Source organism: Bactrocera tryoni, chromosome 5 (genome assembly GCF_016617805.1).
Source record: "Bactrocera tryoni isolate S06 chromosome 5, CSIRO_BtryS06_freeze2, whole genome shotgun sequence".
In the NCBI taxonomy this organism is placed as follows: Eukaryota; Metazoa; Arthropoda; class Insecta; order Diptera; family Tephritidae; genus Bactrocera; species Bactrocera tryoni.
The window spans coordinates 34290327-34312222 of NC_052503.1; the positions used below are offsets into that span (position 1 = coordinate 34290327).

Below are 21896 nucleotides of genomic sequence, written 5' to 3' on the forward strand. Positions count from 1 at the left end.
GAGCGATTTCTATGTTAGCTAAGCTAGCAACATGCATCCTTTTGAGCGTGTTCTCATTGATCTGACCTTATGTATGTATAAGTACATTGAAAATTTCAGACTCGAAAGTATTGTTGCCACATGTTGGTCTTGAACAATTATGTTGGATTTGGAAAGAAAATTGAGATAGGGGAAGGACAACTTTAAGAGGTCCTAAGTAACCACAGTGTAGCGACTGGCAGTACTGGAGGACTTTTTAGCGCCGTCGGAGACCTCTCAAAAAATAATTTAATTTTTTTTTTAATTTCACTGTATAATCTTGAAACACGTATACTTTGAATATTTAGAACCCTGACCCCAAAAATTTAAAACAATATACAAATATGAAAGTTAAAAAGATAATTCCCGAAAGTCATCTTAATATAAGTGACTTATTAACAATAAAAAACGTTAACTTCGGTTGCATCGAATACTCTTTACAGATCCAACATATTTCATACGCATATCAAATGTATCTCGTAAATGACAAGAGCTACAGAAAAAATGTACATGACAAACTTGTAGGCAATTTTATTTGCTACCAAAAAGGTCCGAGGTCAAAATCGCTAACATTAATACTTCTCGAGATATTCAGCTTTTTAAGTAAGGCTGCATGGAATTTTCATAGATTTTTCCAAAAAAATGCGAATTTCGTGGAAAAATGAGGTTTAGAGCCCCGTACTACCGCGCCGGTGTGAGTTACGACTTTGTTGCACTGAGCACTTTTGTAGAGTGAATAATTCTGAGAAATATGCGTCTAAAGTCAAAGCGATGCCATAAAATACCTCTGATCTGTAGGTATTTAAAAATAAAAAAATCACGATTGTCGTGTATTTTCTATGGAACATTTTTACATGCCTTGGTCCAGTTCTTAATGGTAATACTATTAAGGGTTAAAATTTTCAGGGAATTTTTTTTAGGGTATTTCCAAGGAAATTTCGTGACGGAATTGATAAAAATTAATGGTTCAAAAAACAACCCTAATATATCTAGATATAGATAAAGATATAGATATAGATATAGATTTAGATGTAGATATAGATATAGATATAGATATAGATATAGATATAGATATAGATATAGATATAGATATAGATATAGATATAGATATAGATATAGATATAGATATAGATATAGATATAGATATAGATATAGATATAGATATAGATATAGATATAGATATAGATATAGATATAGATATAGATATAGATATAGATACAGATACAGATATTGATATAGATATTGATATAGGGTCTCCGACGTTTCCTTCGTGACTAACTTAAAGGGCGTATAAAAGCTGCTCGAAGTTATGTAGGCAAAGCTTTCATATTCTCGGTCGTTAAATTAACATTTTCATTGATTGAAGCTCCCAGAGAACGGTATTCGGTTATTCTCCACATATAATTATATTTCTAAAGCTCAAAAAGCTTAGTAACCCGTTATCCGAAAAGGTTGCAACGGTTATTCAATTTGATCCAAGAAATGTGCACAAGGTTGTACATATGTGCAAAAGAAGAAAGTAGAAGAGAACAAATAATAGAGTACACAAAAACATTAGTACACCCACTTATTGGTCTTCTCGAGTCGCTGCCGTCAATTTACGGTTATTAATTTTATGATTTATGTATTTTATACACAACCAGTTGAATTTGCGCAATCTTCGAGCGCATTTTTATTGCATATAAATTTGCTGGTGAACGCCAATGCAACAACTACAAAGAGCGCGGCCAAGCGCCAATGCCGTTATTGTTGCCGAAAAAATTAAAAGCGCTAAAAAAACACAACCGCAAGGTAAAAAGGCTTAACTAATGCTTGTAGGTTTTTATTTTTGCGAAAGCTAACTGGCAAAAACAACAATAACAAAGCCTAAGAATAAAACGCATGACAGTAGCTGTGGTCAAAATGCGAAGGTAAGCCGTTGAACTACTTTGAAAAACCACATTTGGCCAACAGACAGAACAACAACAACGACTTACACAAATATATACATACATATTTACAGTATATGTTGTTATGAGCACTTATTTTTGCACAAAAAACGCCGAGTGGCGCTGCTTTGGCTACCGCCGTTGCTGTTTTGCCCGCTCGGTGTCTGCTGCGCCTGCAACTGGTAATGAAGTTCGCCTCCACAAAGCGAGCCACTCACTTAAATATTCACACAATGAGTTGAAAAGTTGGCCGAAAAAAATTGTTTGCAAAGTAGCAGCAATAATGATTTCGCTCGGCAACGACTGCTGCAGAATGACAATAATTGCGTGAGTTGTTGTTGTTGCTGGTGTTGCTGCTACCGCTGTCTGCTTAACAGAAGTTTTTGCATTGTTCCAAATGCTACACAGCCTCCGTACATACATACGTATGTATGTATATGTGTATTTACGTTTACATATGTATGTGTGCGTGTGTTTGTGTCGCTTAGTTGCTTTTGTGTTTTCAACGCGCATACGCACATTAAAAATTCATAAATCAATTATGGAATGTGGAACTGAAAAATTTCTGCTATGCCTTTTGCCGTCTAGCCCTGTGAGCCAAAGCTTATATGCATGTGTGTGTGTACATTTGTCCTTTCTGCAGCTTCTGTGCTTATTTTGTGCTATTTTTACTGTTTTTGTTGTTGTGCATGTTGTCTGCTTTGTTTTTTGCGCCTGCCACACTCATTCGCTCACTCATTCATGCAATCAATGTGCATTTTTGCAACGCATTGTCTTCGGCATTCGGTTATGGATAATAAGGACACCTCATAAAAATTCATATGCACTGATACAGAGACACGTATGCGTGCAAGTATGTGTAGACATACATTTATGAATAAATATTTATGAATATGAGTTACGTGCAATTATATCGAAAGTAGTCAGGGAACTAGTTCGATTGCGACCAATATTTGGCGGATTTTAGAAATTATTTTCTATAAAGATTTAAAACTTCATAATTCGAGATATTTAAAAATTACACAACCCTACCTTTTATGTTCCAAAGTGGAAAGAGTTATTTTTAGAGTACTTTAAATCGAAAGACTTCTTTTTGAGGCTAGCTAGGCTAAGTGCGCCGTCTTTAAACGCGAAACTGTGCTTTTAAAGTCGGTTAACAAGATGGCAAGATTTCTCGAGAATTACTTAACCTATCTTCATGAAATTTTACACAGATCTGTGAGATACAATTATTTCAAAAAATAATGTCGCGAAATTTTCACAGAAATTTCCATTTTTTTTTTTTTTTTCATAAGTTTCAGTTTTTTTCCTTCGTCCAAGTTCTACGAGGAAACCCATGTAAGTCCTTAAGATTGATTGTTCACTTATATGTATCATTAAAAAGTGGTTATTTGGAGGGCTTTTAGTCACTAAGTAGCACAAAGCTTTAGCAGCAATATACCGTAGTGTTGTTGTAAGTCGATGATAGAATTCAAAAAATGTTTACATATGCGGAACATATTATATTTAATGTAATATTATATAAATTCTTGCATGCACATACAAAAGTCTGTATATAGAGACGTGTAGACATATTGGTGCTGGCATGTTCTATACGACTTCTCTTCTTTCATTGTGAATTTTTTTTTCTTACAATATATGCAATTATTTCGTTTGAGTAGTACCCTACTTTGTTTACGCCAATAAAGAAGAAGAAATACTCTTTTTACAGCAATTAAAAGAAATCTTAACAACCTTTTTTTGAAAATTATATAGAAATTTAATAGAATGGAAATTTGGCATAGATATTACCCAAAGCATCGCTACAATCTCTAAAGCAATTGTATAGATCGAACAACTATAGCATATAGTTGTCATACACACTGACCCATCCAACTCAACGCATGTGAATGGAACACTTTTTTATTTGGCAATGGATGTTCACAAAAATTGGTATAGATTACTATTCAAAGCATCACTAAAATCTTCAAACATATTGTTCAGATCGAACAACTACGCCATATAACTGTCATATATACTAACCTATCAAAATCAAGCTACAGATTTTTATTTACTTTTATGCTGAGAAAAATTCACCTGTGAAGGGTTCGAAATTAACTTTTTTTATCTCTTTATTGTTATTTTCAGTAAAAAGTTACAAAAATTTCAAAAATCCCTGTGTGAGACATGTTGTTATTTTGCAAAGAACCTTCAACCTATTGGTTGGTTGTATAAAAAATTGGGAAAAACTACTGAAAAATCAATATTCTGATATATACTAACAAAAAATCGAGTTTTTTCAGTTATCGATATTTTTCAGTAACAGATATTTTTAAAGAAATTGATATTTCTTAAATAGCCACCATTTACTAAGATTTATTTTGCAAATGTGTTTCGCTCAACTTATGGCCATCATAATGTGCCGGCTGAGCGCACTACTCGCAACCTCGAACTGACGTATAGAATAACTGAGCGCAAGTTGCGCAAGAACTGAAGCCGCTCAACCTTCCCAATTGACATCGCTTCGCTCTTTGGGCTCTTGAAAAGTTCCAAGAAGATCCGACGTTTGCCAGCCAAATTTTGTTCAGCGATGAGGCACTTTCTGCCTCAATGGGTATGTAAGCGGCCAAAATTGCCGCATTTTGGACGAAGAGCAACCTGAAGAAAACACAGCGGTTTGGTGTGGGTTGTGCGCAAGTGAAATCATCGGTCCATATTTCTTTAAAACTAATGCCGGTGGGAACGTAATCGTTAATGGCGACCGTTACTGCGTTTTGATAACCAACTATTTGATGCCTGAAATTGAAGCTCGTGATCTCGGCAACATTCGGTTGCAAGAAGACGGCGCCACTTCTCACTATCGCATCAATCAATGGATTTATTAAGGGAACATTTCTTCTTCTTCTTTACTGGCGTAGAAACCGCTTATGCGGTTATAGCCGAGTTAACAAAAGCGCGATAGTCGCTTCTTCTTTTCGCAAGGTGTCGCCAATTGAAGATTCCAAGTGAAGTCAGGTCTTTCCCCACCTGGTCCCTCCAACTGAGTGGAGGTCTTCCTCTGCTTCTCCCGGCGGGTACTACGTCGAATACTTTCATTTCGGTGAGCAGATAGTTTCACAGGCCCCGATTAGCCACCAAGATCGTGTGCTATCACACCGTTAGACTTTTTCCTGTAGCTACATATAAATATGTATGTAAAGTCTGAAGTCTATGCGTACAATCCCATTTCGATTAAGGCCTTGGAGTAAAACATCACGCGTTTCATTTGCCTGTTACCAGTCGAAATGGTCAAGCGTGTCATTGAAAGCTGGACTCAATGGATGGACCATCTGTGTCGTAGTCGCGGCTAACATTTGAAAGTGGTAATCTTGAAAAAATAAATGCAAAAGAATGTTCTTTCGAATGATAATAAACATTCCCCATTAAATTTGAAGTTTTTGTGTTTTTTCCTTAAAAAAGTAGGGATCCTCGAAATGAATCACCCTTTAGAAAAGAATTTTTTTAGAAATTTCCGGTATTTGCAAAATTCTTATATCAACATTCTTATTCTTATATTTACATGTGCTATATACATATATACTTACATATGTATGTATATAATTTCAAATTTTAATTTAATCAAATTTTCATTAAAACTCAATAACATGACATTACATAATAAACTACAGTTTGATGATACTAGAAATTAATTCAATAACTTAGTTGTTTCATAATAATTTAATTTTACATAATTTCAACTCATTTTAGCCACAATCATCATTACTACAAGGAAATGTGCCACTTTTTGCCATAAAGTGTTAACACAACTGCATATACCATATATAAATAATATATATATGTATGTATATACATATATGTATATTACTACCACACATACATATACATATTTCTATATGTTGTATTTTAATATTTGCAAGGAAGTTGATTATACATATACCTAAAAAGTTTATACAGTTCCAACTAAAATTTCCTCTCCGAGCTCCTTCAATGGGGTGTAATTATAATTGCCGATAATCTTGAACATACATGCATTACTTTAATTATAATAATTTAAGACAAGTTTGCTTATTATAATAAATGGGTAGCCATTCCGACCAATTTATTATGAATATGCAAACATAAGCTTGTATGTGTGTGTGTTTGTGTTTAAATACACTTTGAATGCTTAAACGCATTGCGGTAGCGTTAAGGTCCTGCGTAAGGAGCAAATTTGCAAACAAAACAACATACCAGCAAGTAAACTGCGACACACACACACACACACACACATACATGCACATGCATACACAGAAGCTTGCGATAGCGCTTTGAGTGCAGTGTAAATTATCTTCAAATAAGCAGCAGCGGAAGTCGCAAGGCGAGGGAAGCGCCGAGTGAGTGGAGTGCAAGGCAGATGGGATGCATTATTTAGATATATATGAGATATACTTATACATAACCAATATACATATATGCACCATATAAACATTAAGTTTGTATATATGTACATAAATTTCTGTTTATATGTAGATATGTATATGCATATGTAGTGCTGCCACCGTCGTGTAATTACCGATATGCAAGTTGCAAATAAAGCTGCATGCCCTTTCTCCTTACATATACACAAACGCACATATAGTATACACATACATATATGTATGTATATATTCGCTATTGCCATGCTGGCTATCGTTGTTGTTGTTGTGGCGTTGTCCTAAATTGTTGCAAACATTTCCTTGCATAATTTGCTGAATTAACGCGCGACCAACGCTCGCCAAACGGCAGCACAGTCCACCGGCCACATACAACCTGCCATGCGGCCAATAGTTGCAAAGCCATGGCCCGCCTTCCCTGAATCCCCCTGCCTGACACTGTCTTCCATGGGGCAGCAATTTTCATCTTCTGAATATTCATGCCTGTGGCGCTTTTGTGATTTAAACTTCTACTTTTCAACAAGCTGCACACACACGCACACGCACACATGCTGTCTTTGCATAACAAAATCGTAGTTTTCTTGTTCTAGCCGCTTATAAGCTTTGCTCTAATTATCGAACGTTTTTAAAATTATAATAAAATTATTTTGAATGTTGTGTGGCGCGTTATGCTTGGGTATTTAGCCACACACACACACATAGGGTAGGCACAGTGGTGGCGGCAACCGAAATTAGCGTTGATTTAAAATTTAATCACGTTTCATGAGCGTTGCTCGGGTTCGCCATGCTGCGCCGCAAGGAGTCAAGTGCTGTGCCGGCCAGAGCGGGCGGTGTATGCAGCGGAGGTTAAGTTGCACTCTTGTCTGCTTAGAACATTAAGCTAATTATGGGTTTCAACACGTTTTTAGTGCGAAATAATTTTGTGCGGAATTTGCGTATGAGTCAGGGGTTTGCATGGTGAAATGCCGTGAAAAAAGGATAAATAAATTTATGAGTGAATGTATTTGACTTTGTAGAAATAAAGTTCTGGCAATAAAAACTAGGAAATCATTGCTTTACACTTGAAAGCAAGAGTCTTCATTAAAACAATTAGTTAATGTTATGATAAAGAATCTGTGTTTTGGGTTCAAAATATGGGTATTGGGCTGAAAATTTACAATAATTTAAAAGAGCATGGAAAATTAAAGACATTTATACAGCTATTGGATAAAATATAAACAAAAAATATTAAAAGAGAAAAAATTAAACACAATACACATATTTATGTGGTGAAAACTTTTGGAGACTAATTTACGCTTGTTTAGAAGTTCAAATTGTAAATTCACAAAAAATATTGTATTTTATGTTTTGGTCATTTAAGGGGTTATCTACAGTTAGAATTAAAAAAAAATCAATTTTTTCTTTTTTTAATTTTATTTTCTTAGTGTATATATTTATGTATATTTAACAATACACATAGAAAATTCCGCTGAATAGTTTCGAAGTTGCACGCAAATTTGGAAAGGCGTTTCAGAGCGCTTGGAAGTACAAGGCCAAACTTTAAACACGTTTTTCTCAAAATTGGTGTTTTCAAAGTCGGTGGCCAGCATCACTCGAAAACGGCTAAACCGATTAGCCTCTAATTTTAACATGAGCTTCTTAAAAAATGGCCGAAATTTTGGCCAAAAAAAAATTTTATTTTTGAGAAACCGCCATTTTGTCAAAAAAAAATATTTTGCTTATTCCTTCGCATCGCTTTACTTGATTTAAAATTACTTTAACGACATCTATTTGGTTTCTTTTTTTTTAATTTTTGATAATCCAGTTCAGAGTTATAGTGGTCATCGCAAAACTTTTTTCCTAGATGAGCTCCCGTAGATCAGCTGTAGTTTTATTCCAAATAAATATATTTACTAATGCTAAGTTTTAAAATACAGTTAAAAGACACCATAATATGAGTTCTTGGATCAATAAAGTTTTCTCAGAAAAAATTTGAAAAATTCGCTTTTATTTGGCCTTCTTTTGTTCTCCTGAAATAATTTGTGTTTCGAAAAAAAATATTTATACAATTGTCACATTAATGTTGTCGCCTTCAAAATAGTCCTCTTTTGATATTATGCACTTCTACGAGCTCTTCATTCAATCGCCGAAATACTGCTCAAACTCGATTTTCGGGATAGCCTTTAGCTCTTTCAACGATTTTCACACGGTTGTTTCAGACAAATTTGTCTGGTAATAATCAAAGCAATAAGATTTTTCATAATAATTTAAATTCGTAAGCCACTCTGAAATGTAAAGTTCATCCCATTTCGAGATTAATAAACAATTACACTGGTCAACAAAATTTTTTTTTTTATTTTTTAGCTCTTAAAGTGTGCTTTCTGCCTGATAATATATAATAAATAAACTTGATTTGCCAAAAAAAAACGAAAAAATAATTCTATAAAAGCTAACTTTAATTTAAAAAATTTCCTTTATTTTTGGAGTAATAGAAACTGAAGTTTAGCATGTAAGTCAGTCCCAAAAATCATGTCGACTGCAGTTATTAAAGTACATTAAATTCTTTCAATGCTTATTTTATATATGGAAAAACTGTTATATGAAAAATAAATAGAAGGAAGATGCAACGTTGCCTGAGACTACAATTCCTACCAATAATTTCAAATATCCGGAAAATACTACTGTGGGCAAAAAACAGTAAGACTTTTCGGGCAAAAACGCATTCGTCGAAATAGATATTTTCCAGGTTTGTGACAGTCAGTGACATCAGTGCCAAATGTCACATCAAAATAATCATTATTGTTTAGTAACACTTGTTTTTCTGAAGTACACACGGTACATTTACGTTGAGTGAAATTATTTAACAAAGAAGTTGCATTAAATGTTGTATGTGTAATGATAACTGTTTGTCGCGAGCAAGTGTTTTTGATTGGTACAAATTGTTCAAAGAGGATCGAGAACGTTCAGGACGGCCATCAACATCAAGTGATAATCAACAAGTCAATAAAATAAAGGAATTGGTGCTTGAGTATCGATGACTTACAGTCAAAGATCTCACTTGCATCGTTGGAATATTGGAAGGATCAGTGAAAACCATTTTGAAAGATGATGATTTGGGCCTAAAATAAGTGAAAGCATAAATGGTTCCAAAATCACATGTTAACGACGCGGAAATAGACCAACAGTCGACCGAATATCGTGACAAAGGTGAGTCGATGCCAAAAAACCACGTCAAAGCAGGACAAAAATCAAGGTTATGCTGACATATCTTCAAATGGAAAAGTTGACAATACAAGAACTTGATTTTGATCGGTCAGTTTGTGTGATAAACAAATTCTTGAGAAAAAAAGGAAGCATGCAAAATTTCAGATCGATACCTCAAAATCAGACAGACGGGCAGGGCCAAGTTAACTTAGTTCATCAAGCAATTAGTTTATACTACATACACATACATAAAATTTTAGAAAGACGCTTTAAAAGATTTTCGTACTAAAGCCGAATAACCAAATGCTTCGGGACTACTTACAAAAACCTGCTCCCACGACAGTCGGGTCTAAGTAACCTGCACCGGACCCGGATTTTGATTCGACTGAGGACTGCCAACTTTGAAATTTATTCAGTATTGTTTTCTGCCACTACAACAACAACAACGACAGCACTACACAAATGTACTGCCAATTTAATACAATTTTAGGTACCCTAAATCGTACTTCAAGAAAAAAAATGAGTTTTTTCCTACAATAGATTAATTAGAGTGATAATGAGTGGGAATCTGAGCATAACTTTTACACTATTACTTATAATAGACAATTAGTTGTAATAAACAATACTAAATTGAAAACACAACGTTGAGCCATACAAAAATTGATCAGAACACTTCGAAATGACCCCACTAAATTAAGCATTTAATAAGACACCTTACATATGCGACAAATACATTTTCATTAAAAAAAGTGTCTTAATTCGACTTTAATAGATTTAAAAATCGTATATTAGAAGTCATTGGGTAATATGAACTCTTATTTATTTTCTTAGCAATAATTAAATAATCTTTCACTTAATTTATGAGCATAATTAAATAATTAAATCAAAAGTGTTAATTTTACTTCAAATTTGCCTTACAACTATAAGCAAATCTTCGCTCACCTGATTTGCCGACGGGTAATTATAACCATACTGCGTGTAGGCGGCCATTTCTTAACACTTTTCACACACACTTGTGTTGTTGTAGTAGTCTTACGTTGTTGTTATCGCTCAAAAGCAGCTTTTATTTTGCACACACTGTTAGCAAAGCTACAAGCCAGCTATAGGGCACTATTTTGATCGTTTCACTGTTAATAACAGCAACGACAATTGTCAGCGGCAACACAGTGGTTGCACGAAATGTTCGCAAAAAACCAAATCAAGTAGCCACAGGACATTCACGGGCTATCACACACACATTTAAATGTGTCCCAAGCGACAGTCGGCGCTGCGGCAAGGATACGCGCACGTTGGATGCTGCCTAGTGTTGCAAGCAACGAACGGACCCATACACTCACACCCGCATCCGCGCTTGTGGCCTTAACGTGCCCACCGGATGTTTGGCGTCGACGTCGACGTCACTGTGCTGCTTTTGTATATAAAAGCACTTTTTCGTGCGGCACAGGATGCTGGCTTTAACTCGTGCGCACACACACACACACCGTGCTTGTTGTTGCTGCCTTATATGGCTAGTCAATATAATCGCTTGGTGTGGCTGGAAATTGGTAAAACAAATTGTCAAGCATTTGTGTTAATGTCAGCGGGAAATGTTTTCAGGCCACACTCTTTGGCGACTTTTTCGCAAGCGATTTTTTATTTACATATTTCGCTATTATTACATGCACATACATGCATACGTATGTACATATATATGTATAAGCTTTGTATGTTTGTTTGCTCCGCAACTTGTTTCCTTTTCCGCTGTGGACGCTTTTTTCAGAATTCGTGCTTTACAAATATTTTCTTCTTCTTATTTTGGTATATTTGGTTCACACGCTTTGTGGGTGTTGCGTGCAACGTATATATGTATGTATGTGTGTGTGCTGTGCAGCTGTGGGTGTAGCGCTGATTTTAAGGGATTTGTTTGCTCTGCAGCCCTCGCCTTTATTGTTACAGCTTTATTCTTGTTGCTGTTGGCTTTTCATTGCTGTTTGCTGTTGTTGTTGCATATCCTTTTTGACGGTTTTATGATTATTTGTTTACTGTTGTGTTTTTGTTTTCTTCGTTATTTACTTGGCGTTTGTTCGTCAGTCGCTCACGCGTCTGCAGTGTTGTTGTTGTTGTTTTATTGCCGTTGTTGCTTGTTTAAGCTGTCGCATAAATGTAAAACATGCCGTAATAAACGTTTTACGCGCTTCACAAATGCTTAGCGGCGTATGTTTGCGTATGTCAGTGCAATCGTTAGAATATTAGTGTTGTTATTGTTGTGTAATTTTTTGCATTTCATTATTTTTAAACTGCTAGCAAGCTGTTGTGCTGCTTTCGAATTGCAATAACTTAAATAATTTAGCACCGCTTAGCGTAACTGTTTATTTATATGATTTCCTTTTGATCTGGCATCAATTAACCAATATAATTGCCAAATTTTGCTTTATTTTGTTGTGATATAAAATATTCCGTTGCGTTTTTGGCATTATTCTCATACATAAGCATCTACTTGTACAATCTACGAATTTTTTCAGTATTATACAGTTTTTTTTGCACTTTACTGTCCTCAAAACACTCAAATTTTTTTAGTTTGATCAAAAAATGTTTTCTAAATTTATAATTTTTTTTTAATTTATGCTCTCCACACCTCATAAACAACGTTTTTCACAGTCAATAAATTGTGTTTTTTATTGAGTAATATTTTAGTCTATTTTGCAGACCTGTCTTTAAAAGTAGATATTAGTTCGTGAAATTTATTTTTTTATTTATTTTAATTTTTTTTTATTTATTTTATTTTCTGTTTATTTATTTTTATAATTATATAATTTTTTCATATATTTGCATTTTTACCGATTTCGAACACACAACAACGCTTATAAATTTGTTGTTGCTTTATTTCTCAATTTTGTATTTTTTGCTGTTTCTACTTTTTATCATTTCTGTTTTATTACTGCATTTTCAGCCCTTTTGCACATTCAAAGTTTAGCTTTATTTTGATGTTTTGAGTAAAAACTCGTCTCACAACCTGTTCTTTTGTATATTGCTGTCTGCCACAGTAACAAGTAGATATTTTTTGTTGTTGCAAATTACTGTTTTTATACAATTTGTAAAATCCGAATTTTTTATTTAACGCTTTCTGTCAATAAGTTATCAGCGCATATTTCGCTACAACCAGTTTTCAACACAAATTCACTTTTTTCGAAATTTTCCAATCACGAATTTCTTGCACAAAGGCGCAACCACACGATGTACACCAAATCGCGTTCGAACACAAACTAGTCGCACGCATCCAACGGTTCATACGACATTTTTCCAACCTAACTGCCGCACGACATCACAAGTACAACAACTACAAACTGGTCTGCTAAGTTTTTTTTTTTTTTTTTCTTGCTGCCAGCAAGCTAACTTAAAACACTTAAGCAACGCGTAAAAGCATTAGAGTAACAGAAATGGTTATACCACGCAAACTTGCCTACCCACTCTCACTAACAGTCAGCTAACAGCGCATCAGCGTACAACAACAATTTGGATAAGTGGTGCATTTGCTGATATGGCTACCCAACTGCCGTGCCAACAAGAGCACAACAGCAGCAGCGCTCTCCAAAATACGAAAGGCAACGCCCACTGAGCTGAGCGCACACAACCAGCGAGTAACTGACTGGCAGCGTGTAAAGCAACGAGTGTCGGTGCTGCGAGTACACGTATATGCGTCTGTATGTGTGTGTAGAAAATGCATTGCAAGCAGCCGTTGGCGTTGCTGCAACTCAGGTCTGCACTGTTGCACGGCGCTGGTCAAATGCTCGTAGAGCGATTATGGCCGACTAGCGCAGCCCCACTCACATCCCCTGCGCGCTTTGGCATGCCGGCGACCATTTCGTATGTGGCGTTCGCTGATTTATGCTGCAAAATGCAGTGTTGCCACCAGCAATTGTATTTGAATTTTATGGCGACTACGCCGTTGCACCCCGCACTCTTTACTTGTGTGTATATAAACGCCAGCAACTGAAGCAAAATTAAGGGGCACGAAGCCATAAAAATCCGTAGCTTACGGATATAGCGGCGAGTACATAGAATAGTAAATGTTGGTCACAGACGGTTGGGGGGGGAGGGGCGGTGTACTAGGCGGCCTATATGTGGGATTTGCCTACCTTTGCATGTTCAAATACGCTTTTTTGCGTCTGTTTTGCCATTTTGTTTTACCTATGTTTTCATTAGTACATATGCATACATACATACATATATGTACATATGTATGTATGGTTGTATATATTTTTTATCAATTGTAGGCAAAGTTTCTCTTATTCGATTTTTAATTTTGTTTTCACTTCTTTTGTGTATTTTAAAAATATTTTTAATTGTTGCATGTTTTCTATACGTACACACATACATACATACATTCATATCTGTATACAATTGTAGGTTTGTATGTGTATATTTGCTTTTCGTTGTTGTTGTTTTTCTGCGTGCTAGGTGCGGTTTCATTTTGTTGATTTTAGCGGCGAACATCTTCACATAAGCAGATAGGCATAATAAAAAACTAATCAAAAGCAAATCATAATGAACACTCGTGGCATCAAACTTGCGTTGCAAAAATAGAGAAAATAGCAAACATGTTAGGTACATAAAATCAATAAATAAATTCCATATATTTGATTAATGGCACTTTTATTGTCGTTGTATTTAATTTACGTTTTTAATTGCAATATATGTATGTATGTATGTATGTATAAGGTCTTTTAATGCTTCAACCTTGTACACGAACACATATGTATGTATGTTTCTGAGTGTGAGGTATTGCGAATTCATGGCATTCGCGTTTGAAGTACGGGCGCCAATAATCAAATAGATAAATTTTTTCTAATATATTCATGTTCCCGTGTGCCTTAGATGCTTCAAGCCATTTTGATGCACACATATGTATACATACTGTTATAGACGTGTTATACTAGTATTAGCTAGCATGTCGCCTATTGAATTCCCTTTATACCAGCTATCAGAGCCGTTCACAAGGCAGAAATAGAGGAGGGAACCAAGCGCCTTATAACTTGACAGCAGCGGACGATGGACCCACAAACTGATTCCAAATGTTCATTCGTGGAAAGGCAGATGATATGGGGACCTGAATTCCCCCCTAACACAAATATTGGGTGGCCATGGATATTTTAGAAGCTATCTGTTCCACATTAATCATAAGGTTAGTCCCTACTGTTCGATGTGTACAGATTGCAATACAATAGAAGCGACTTAAAAGTATTTTTCTCTCCAATAAAGTAATACCTAATCCTGTGGTTCCGTGGGAGAGACATAAGTTGGAAATAGGTTAGGTTTGTCAGATTATGCTTTCCCCTACTATAAAGAAAATATATCGGGTGATTTTTTTGAGGTTAGGATTTTCATGCATTAGTATTTGACAGATCACGTGGGATTTCAGACATGGTGTCAAAAAGAAAGATGCTCAGTATGCTTTGACATTTCATCATGAATAGACTTACTAACGAGCAACGCTTGCAAATCATTGAATTTTATTACCAAAATCAGTGTTCGGTTCGAAATGTGTTTCGCGCTTTACGTCCGATTTATGGTCTACATAATCGACCAAGTGAGCAAACAATTAATGCGATTGTGACCAAGTTTCGCACTCAGTTTACTTTATTGGACATTAAACCAACCACACGAATGCGTACAGTGCGTACAGAAGAGAATATTGCGTCTGTTTCTGAGAGTGTGGCTGAAGACCGTGAAATGTCGATTCGTCGCCGTTCGCAGCAATTGGGTTTCGTTACGGTGAATGGCGATCGCTATCGTTCGATGCTAACAAACTTTTGTTGCCAAAAATGGAAGAACTGAACTTGGTTGACATGTGGTTTCAACAAGATGGCGCTACATGCCACACAGCTCGCGATTCTATGGCCATTTTGAGGAAAACTTCGGAGAACAATTCATCTCAAGAAATGGACCCGTAAGTTGGCCACCAAGATCATGCGATTTAACGCCTTTAGACTATTTTTGTGGGGCTACGTCAAGTCTAAAGTCTACAGAAATAAACCAGCAACTATTCCAGCTTTGGAAGACAACATTTCCGAAGAAATTCGGGCTATTACGGCCGAAATGCTCGAAAAAGTTGCCCAAAATTGGACTTTCCGAATGGACCACCTAAGACGCAGCCGCGGTCAACATTTAAATGAAATTATCTTCAAAAAGTAAATGTCATGAACCAATCTAACGTTTCAAATAAAGAACCGATGAGATTTTGCAAATTTTATGCGTTTTTTTTTAAAAAAAGTTATCAAGCTCTTAAAAAATCACCCGATATTTACGAGTATATAGGATGTCGTAAGTTTCGTGTCTAAATAGATAATAAAAAAAGTTCAATAAAAATTAAAAAAATGATTATTTTAATAGTAAAAACCGGATTGTAAATAAAAATAATTAATATCTAGTTTTTAAAAATAATTAAATAATTAAAATTGTGTTTTAGAGATTAAAATTATTTTGCGCCTTTTTACTTCGTGTCTATCATTTTGTTAAGGTTTTGAAAAGCAAAGTTTATTATACCCTGAACAGGGTATATTAAGTTTTTCAAGAAGTTTATAACATCCAGAATTAAATGTCGGAGACGCTATAAAATATATATTAATAAATGATCAGCATGACGAGCTGAGTTGATTTAGCCATGTCTGTATTAACCCGAACTAGCCCCTAAGTTTTTGGGATATCGCATTGTACTTATTTTACACATCGTTTTCCGCCCAAGTAGTTGCTTATTTGTCTGAATCGCCGATATCGGACCACTATAGCATATAGATGTCTTACAAACTAAATTATCGAAATGAAGGGTTTGTATGGACAACTTTTTCATTTGAAGAGAAATCTTAACCAGATTTACCATGAAACTGACGCATCAAAATCATGATCCTGTAAAAAATTGTTTGTATTAACGTAGACGTATATATTAAGTTAACGTTTTTATAGAAATATAAATATATTTTGAACTTTGAATTTCCATGTAAAATTATATTTTTATATTTTAAAATTTTTTACTCTAAAACACTCGCAATCCTGGCTAAAAATCTATAAAGATACATGTATATACATATATGTATATGTATGTATGTATATGTATACCTAAACAATATAATTTCATTTCTAAGGTATATAAAAATTAAATACAGTGCTGGCCGAAATGTGCGGTATAAAGTCATCTGGAAGTTCGAAAATCGTTGTGTAACTGTGATCAAATTGAAAGGTGAATTTTTAATTTATACTTCGCCTGTTTTTCGAATCGGTGATTTTTTTCTGTAAGTTGGTAGTACTGTTAGTGACATCTATGCTAAATTTCACGTCAAAATATTCATTAGTATTTGAGATAGCAGTCGTTATGTGAGGCACTAAAAGTGAATTCTTCGATTTTTACCTTGTATATCTGAATTTATTGAACAAAGAAGTGCGATAATGCACCATCTCATGCTGCATTGGTTATTTGTAATCATTTCGTCACATTTTAACTAATATCGTGCCGCAACCATCGCATTCGCCTGATTTACCTTCTTGTAACTTCTGGCTATTCAGCAAATTCACATGACCACTCCGAGGACACCGTTTCGACTCAATTGAGGATATAAAAGCTGGCGTGATGACCATAACAACGGAGGATTTTTCCAAGTGCTATGATGACTGGAAAATTCGTTGGCATAAGTGTATTGCAGCGAAAGGGGATCACTTTGAAGGAAATGAAATGAATAAAATTCACCTTTCAATTTGATCACAGAGCGATTGTGAGGAAAATATTATTCCTGAATTTCAATTATATATCTCACACATTGACCACTATTTGCGGTAAAAAAGGTGAACTATAGGTACTGGGGTTCACATATTCGGTACCTAGGTTTTTGTTGGATTTAAACAATTTTTGGTCATAAGGTGAATACTCTAAAGTGATTATTCATGCAAAGTTTTATCCCGTTATATTAGCTTCTTCTTGATTTGTATACGGAAAGGTGAAAGAATCAAATGAAATTTAAAACTGTATTATATGAAAGGAGGCGTGGTGGTAATCAGATTTCGCCCATATTCGCACTGTGAAATAAATTGTAAATAAATAATTATGTAGAATCATATTATATATCATATTGAAATCGGTCGAGCAGTTCCTGAGATATGTCATTTTGCCTAAAAGGAGGCGACACCACGCCCACTGTCCGCTTTTTACAACGGCTCATTATTTATTTATTTATTGCGCTTTAAGTAGTTTTTAACAGTATCCTCACATATACAGGCGGGCGGAGTTATCATTAGATTTCATTCATTTTCACACTTTTGGTAACAATTTTTATAAGAATTGTCCTAACCAAATTTGCCTATTTTATTAGCTTTCGAGGTCAAACAAGGCGAGGCCACACCCACTTTTTCAAAATTTTCAGCTCGCAGTAGCCGCTTGCTACTTTGAGCTTGTCTGCGCTAAATTACAGTTCTACATCTTGAGAATGCTTAGTTATGGCACTTTATAGGGTTTCCTTTAATGGCGTTTTGTAGGCATGGTAGTGGTCCGATTGCGCCAACCAATGAACTCCGCCTCACTTTTTTGCCAAGGAACATGTGTACCAACTTTCATCAAGATATATAAATTTTACTGAAGTTATAGCTTCCACGGATGGGCAAACTGACAGACAGTCCCACGGATTTCAACAATTCTCGTCATCCTGATCATTTATATACATACATATATATATAACCCTTTATCTAACTCGATTGATACATACAACCATTAGGTGAGCGAATATATTATACTATTTAGCAACATGTTGCAAGTATATAAAAATTAATTCATTGATATGCCTATAAGTACATACATATGTAACACTTTGTATTTGTATTCAACATATTTCTAGCAACAGAAATTAAAATTACCGTATGAAGATGCAACTAATTTCCAATTTCATACACAAACCCAGAAGTCCTTAACATAATAAGCAACAAGGTGTGTGGGAGTGACTACATACATACATATGTATGTACATACAAATATACAATATTAATATACACATATACATACATATAAGTACCCATATCTAATGCGAGTGCTAATTGTGCGCGCAGCCAGAGTTTAGAGAATCTGTGTGCCAAGTGCACTTCCTAAAGGCAGATCACACACAAAACGAAAGAATCGCCACGCAGATTCTTGCATACAAATAGCTCCAATTTCCAACTGTTGAATTTCCCTAGCCTCACCACAATGTACCGTTTTGTAGCATCTGGTTTGTGCGCCGTGATTTATTGGAATTTGAGCTCGACTAAAGCAGCATTTCTTTTTTAGTCAGAATTTGGTGTAAAGTGAGATTTTATAAAACACCAAATATTTAACGACTACATTGCTATTGTTGTTGCTTATGATGAGCATTTAAAAAGTGGGTGTTAACTTGTAGTAATTTATTATGTTTCCTCTAAGTTGGTGCATAATTTTGAGAGCGTAGCACTTCCAATAGCGGCTACTCACTTGAGAATTGGAGGGTACTAATAGAGTGCGGCACTTGATGGCGCCAGCGAAGTGAAGACGCGCAAAGCATTGGATATATGTAAGTACTTATCGTGTAGGCACAGGACATGCCAGGATATTTAAATATTTATGAATATTTGTAGCAGGCACTATTGAGATTAGTGAGCACGCATGTTTGAAATTAATTTTTGATTTTATCTTATTGGCACAAGTTGCTTCTACAGATATTGTTTGAAATTTTTTGATGGAGATGATTTCAAAGGTTTTATATTTTGATGTTATTAAAGCCAGATACATTGGAAAACACTTTAGTAGATTATCTGATGTTTTTTTTTTTTGAGTTGGTTGGAAGGAAATTGGTTCATGAGTTAATATAACCTCACTTTTTATATCTATCTATATGTATATGTATATAATCCGAATATGAAATTTCGTAATGAAGAAATGACGTCGAAAATATTTTGGCACATAGAACCCGAGTTAGGCCATAAAAGACATGAGTTCGATTTACGTTCCAACATAAATAAGGAAGAAACAGAGTTATAAATATTGCAGGAATGGTTTTGTTATGCCATTTAATATGAAATATAAACTTTTAATATTCGCAAAAATGAATTGGTTGTGGCAACAGATCGACATCCATCAACTTTTTGTAGTTTCCTAAAGTCGGTTTCGACAACACTGATATTGCCTATTCTATGCAATGTATAAATCTAGTGTCCTTGAAAAACGGATACGGTTATGTACAAAGTTATTGGGGAACGCAGATGATATTGATATATAACAGAGCCGTCAGCGCATCCTTTTCCAACATAGAAAAAAACAGCTAAAGTGATTGGTCCTGTGGTGAACGAGGGCAAAACAAAGAACTTGGAGGAGTTGGCAGCTATAAATTTAAAAAGTTTAAGGATTTTCTATATCTCGAAGCCAGAAGATCAAACGTCATTACTCTCTATATATGAGTCATGATTGCTTTTTATAAGTCTCTCATCATTCACTTCCTATTATGCATGAAGGCTCAAAGTCATGATTTGCTCTCTCAAAATAAGTGATCGTAGAGGTATTTTTTTCAGTAGCCTTTTTTGACAGATCACGCGTGTGTCATGTCAAGCTGTCATGTTATTTTTGGCGATTCGGCGCTGTTCGAAGCAACTCGGACTGATCAATGGAACGACTTGGCGCATCTTATGTGGAGATCTTAAATTGAAAGCGCACAAAATACAGCTTGTGCAAGAACTGAAGCCGCTCGACCTTCCCAAGCGACACTGCTTTGTTCTAAGAAGATCCAACGTTTTCAAGCCAAATCTTCTTCAGCGATGAGGTCCATTTCTGGCTCAGTGGGTATGTAAGCAAGCAAAATTGTCGCATCTGTAACGAAGAGCAACCTGAAGATATTTAAGAACTGGCATTTTATCCAGAAAAAAAAGGTTTGATGTGGCTTCAGAGCCGGTGGAAAATCGGTCCATATTTCTTAAATAACTTATGTCGTTGAGAACGTAACCGTAAATGGTGACCGCGATCACGCCATGATAATAACCGACTATTTGATGTCTAAAATTTGTCAGTTGGTTTAAACAAAACGGCGCCACTTCCCATACATTCCATCAATCAATGGATTCATATGAGAAAACTTGGTCGAGCAGATATCGTGTGATATCACATCGTTAGACTTTTTTCTATAGAAATATGTAAAGTCTAAAGTCTATGCGGACAATCCCGCTTCTTTTCAGGCCTTTGAGCAAAACATCACGCATGCCATTCGCCAGTTACCAAACGAAATGATCGAAAAAGTCTTCGAAAACTGGACTCAACGAATGGACCATCTGAAACATAGCCGCGGACAACATTTGAAAGAAATAAGCTTGAAAAAATAAATGCCAAAGAATGTACTTTCGAATGATAATTAACATTCCCCATAAAACTTGAAGTTTCAGTGTTTTTTTCGAAGTGGATCACTTTTTATATACATAAAATATTATTGAATCAATTTTCGCAAATCACGTTTTGACATGGCGACAATCTGGCAATCCGTATGGATGGGAACTTAAAGCAACTTTTGCGAAATGTTCAAAACAAATTGGCCTTTTGGCTCATTATACAAATTGTCTGCAATTAGCTATCTCGCCAAAATCACGTCATTGAGCTTTAAATAATTTATACTCAGTTCACACTGGTAGAAAATAGATTTTGAAACATACATTTCCAAATAAATAATGGAACAAGGCTTCTGTGACTAACATATACCAAGCGCGAGAATGCAAGATCAATACTTTTCTTGCCAATGAATGGACAACAACTGCACATTTTCCAAATTGTGGAAAAAATAGTTCTAAAGTTCTAATAGTGATACACATATACATATGTACGTCCATACATAAGCATATATGTCATCAATATAGTGCCTCCTTGACCTAAATTCGCTGATGAACCTTCAAAAAAAAAAAACAACAAAACAACTCCAAATTATTTAAATAAAGTGACGCAAAAAGTTTCGATTTCTCCAAAAAAAAAAACTAATTTTTCGACCGCTTCAAAATTGTCATTGCAGTAATTTTATTTTCTGGCTACCAAATGTCTAGCTGCTTTCATATTCTATATGCACACACATATGTTTGTACATATGTATATATTTTTTTATGTATGTACATATGTATGTGTTAGTGAGTTTCTAACCGAAGCACTTGTTGTGAAATATATTTTTTCCAATACTTCCAGCAGGGTATAAGTGAGCTCATATGCACACATACAAGAATGAAGCAGCATGTCATACATACGCTTGCACACATGTGGGCAAGAGCGTTTGTGCCACATTGGCAACTGTATCTAGTGGCAGCACTTACGCCACACTGCCTAAGTGTTGTTTCATGTCACCTGGAAAGCATTTGGACATGAAATTGTCTATTTTTAAACGTTCGC

The 21896-nt window shown here is 35.2% G+C and overlaps 1 protein-coding gene across 1 annotated transcript in view; it reads right to left on the minus strand.

The window, feature by feature from the left end:
* LOC120777122 (homeobox protein caupolican-like) overlaps positions 1-10510 on the minus strand; it is a 35551-nt gene extending 25041 nt beyond the window's left edge. The window contains exon 1 of the mRNA XM_040108265.1: positions 10463-10510. Coding sequence (XP_039964199.1) covers positions 10463-10510 — 48 coding nt within the window. The remainder of the gene's footprint in view (positions 1-10462) is intronic.
* Positions 10511-21896: the final 11386 nt, after the last annotated feature.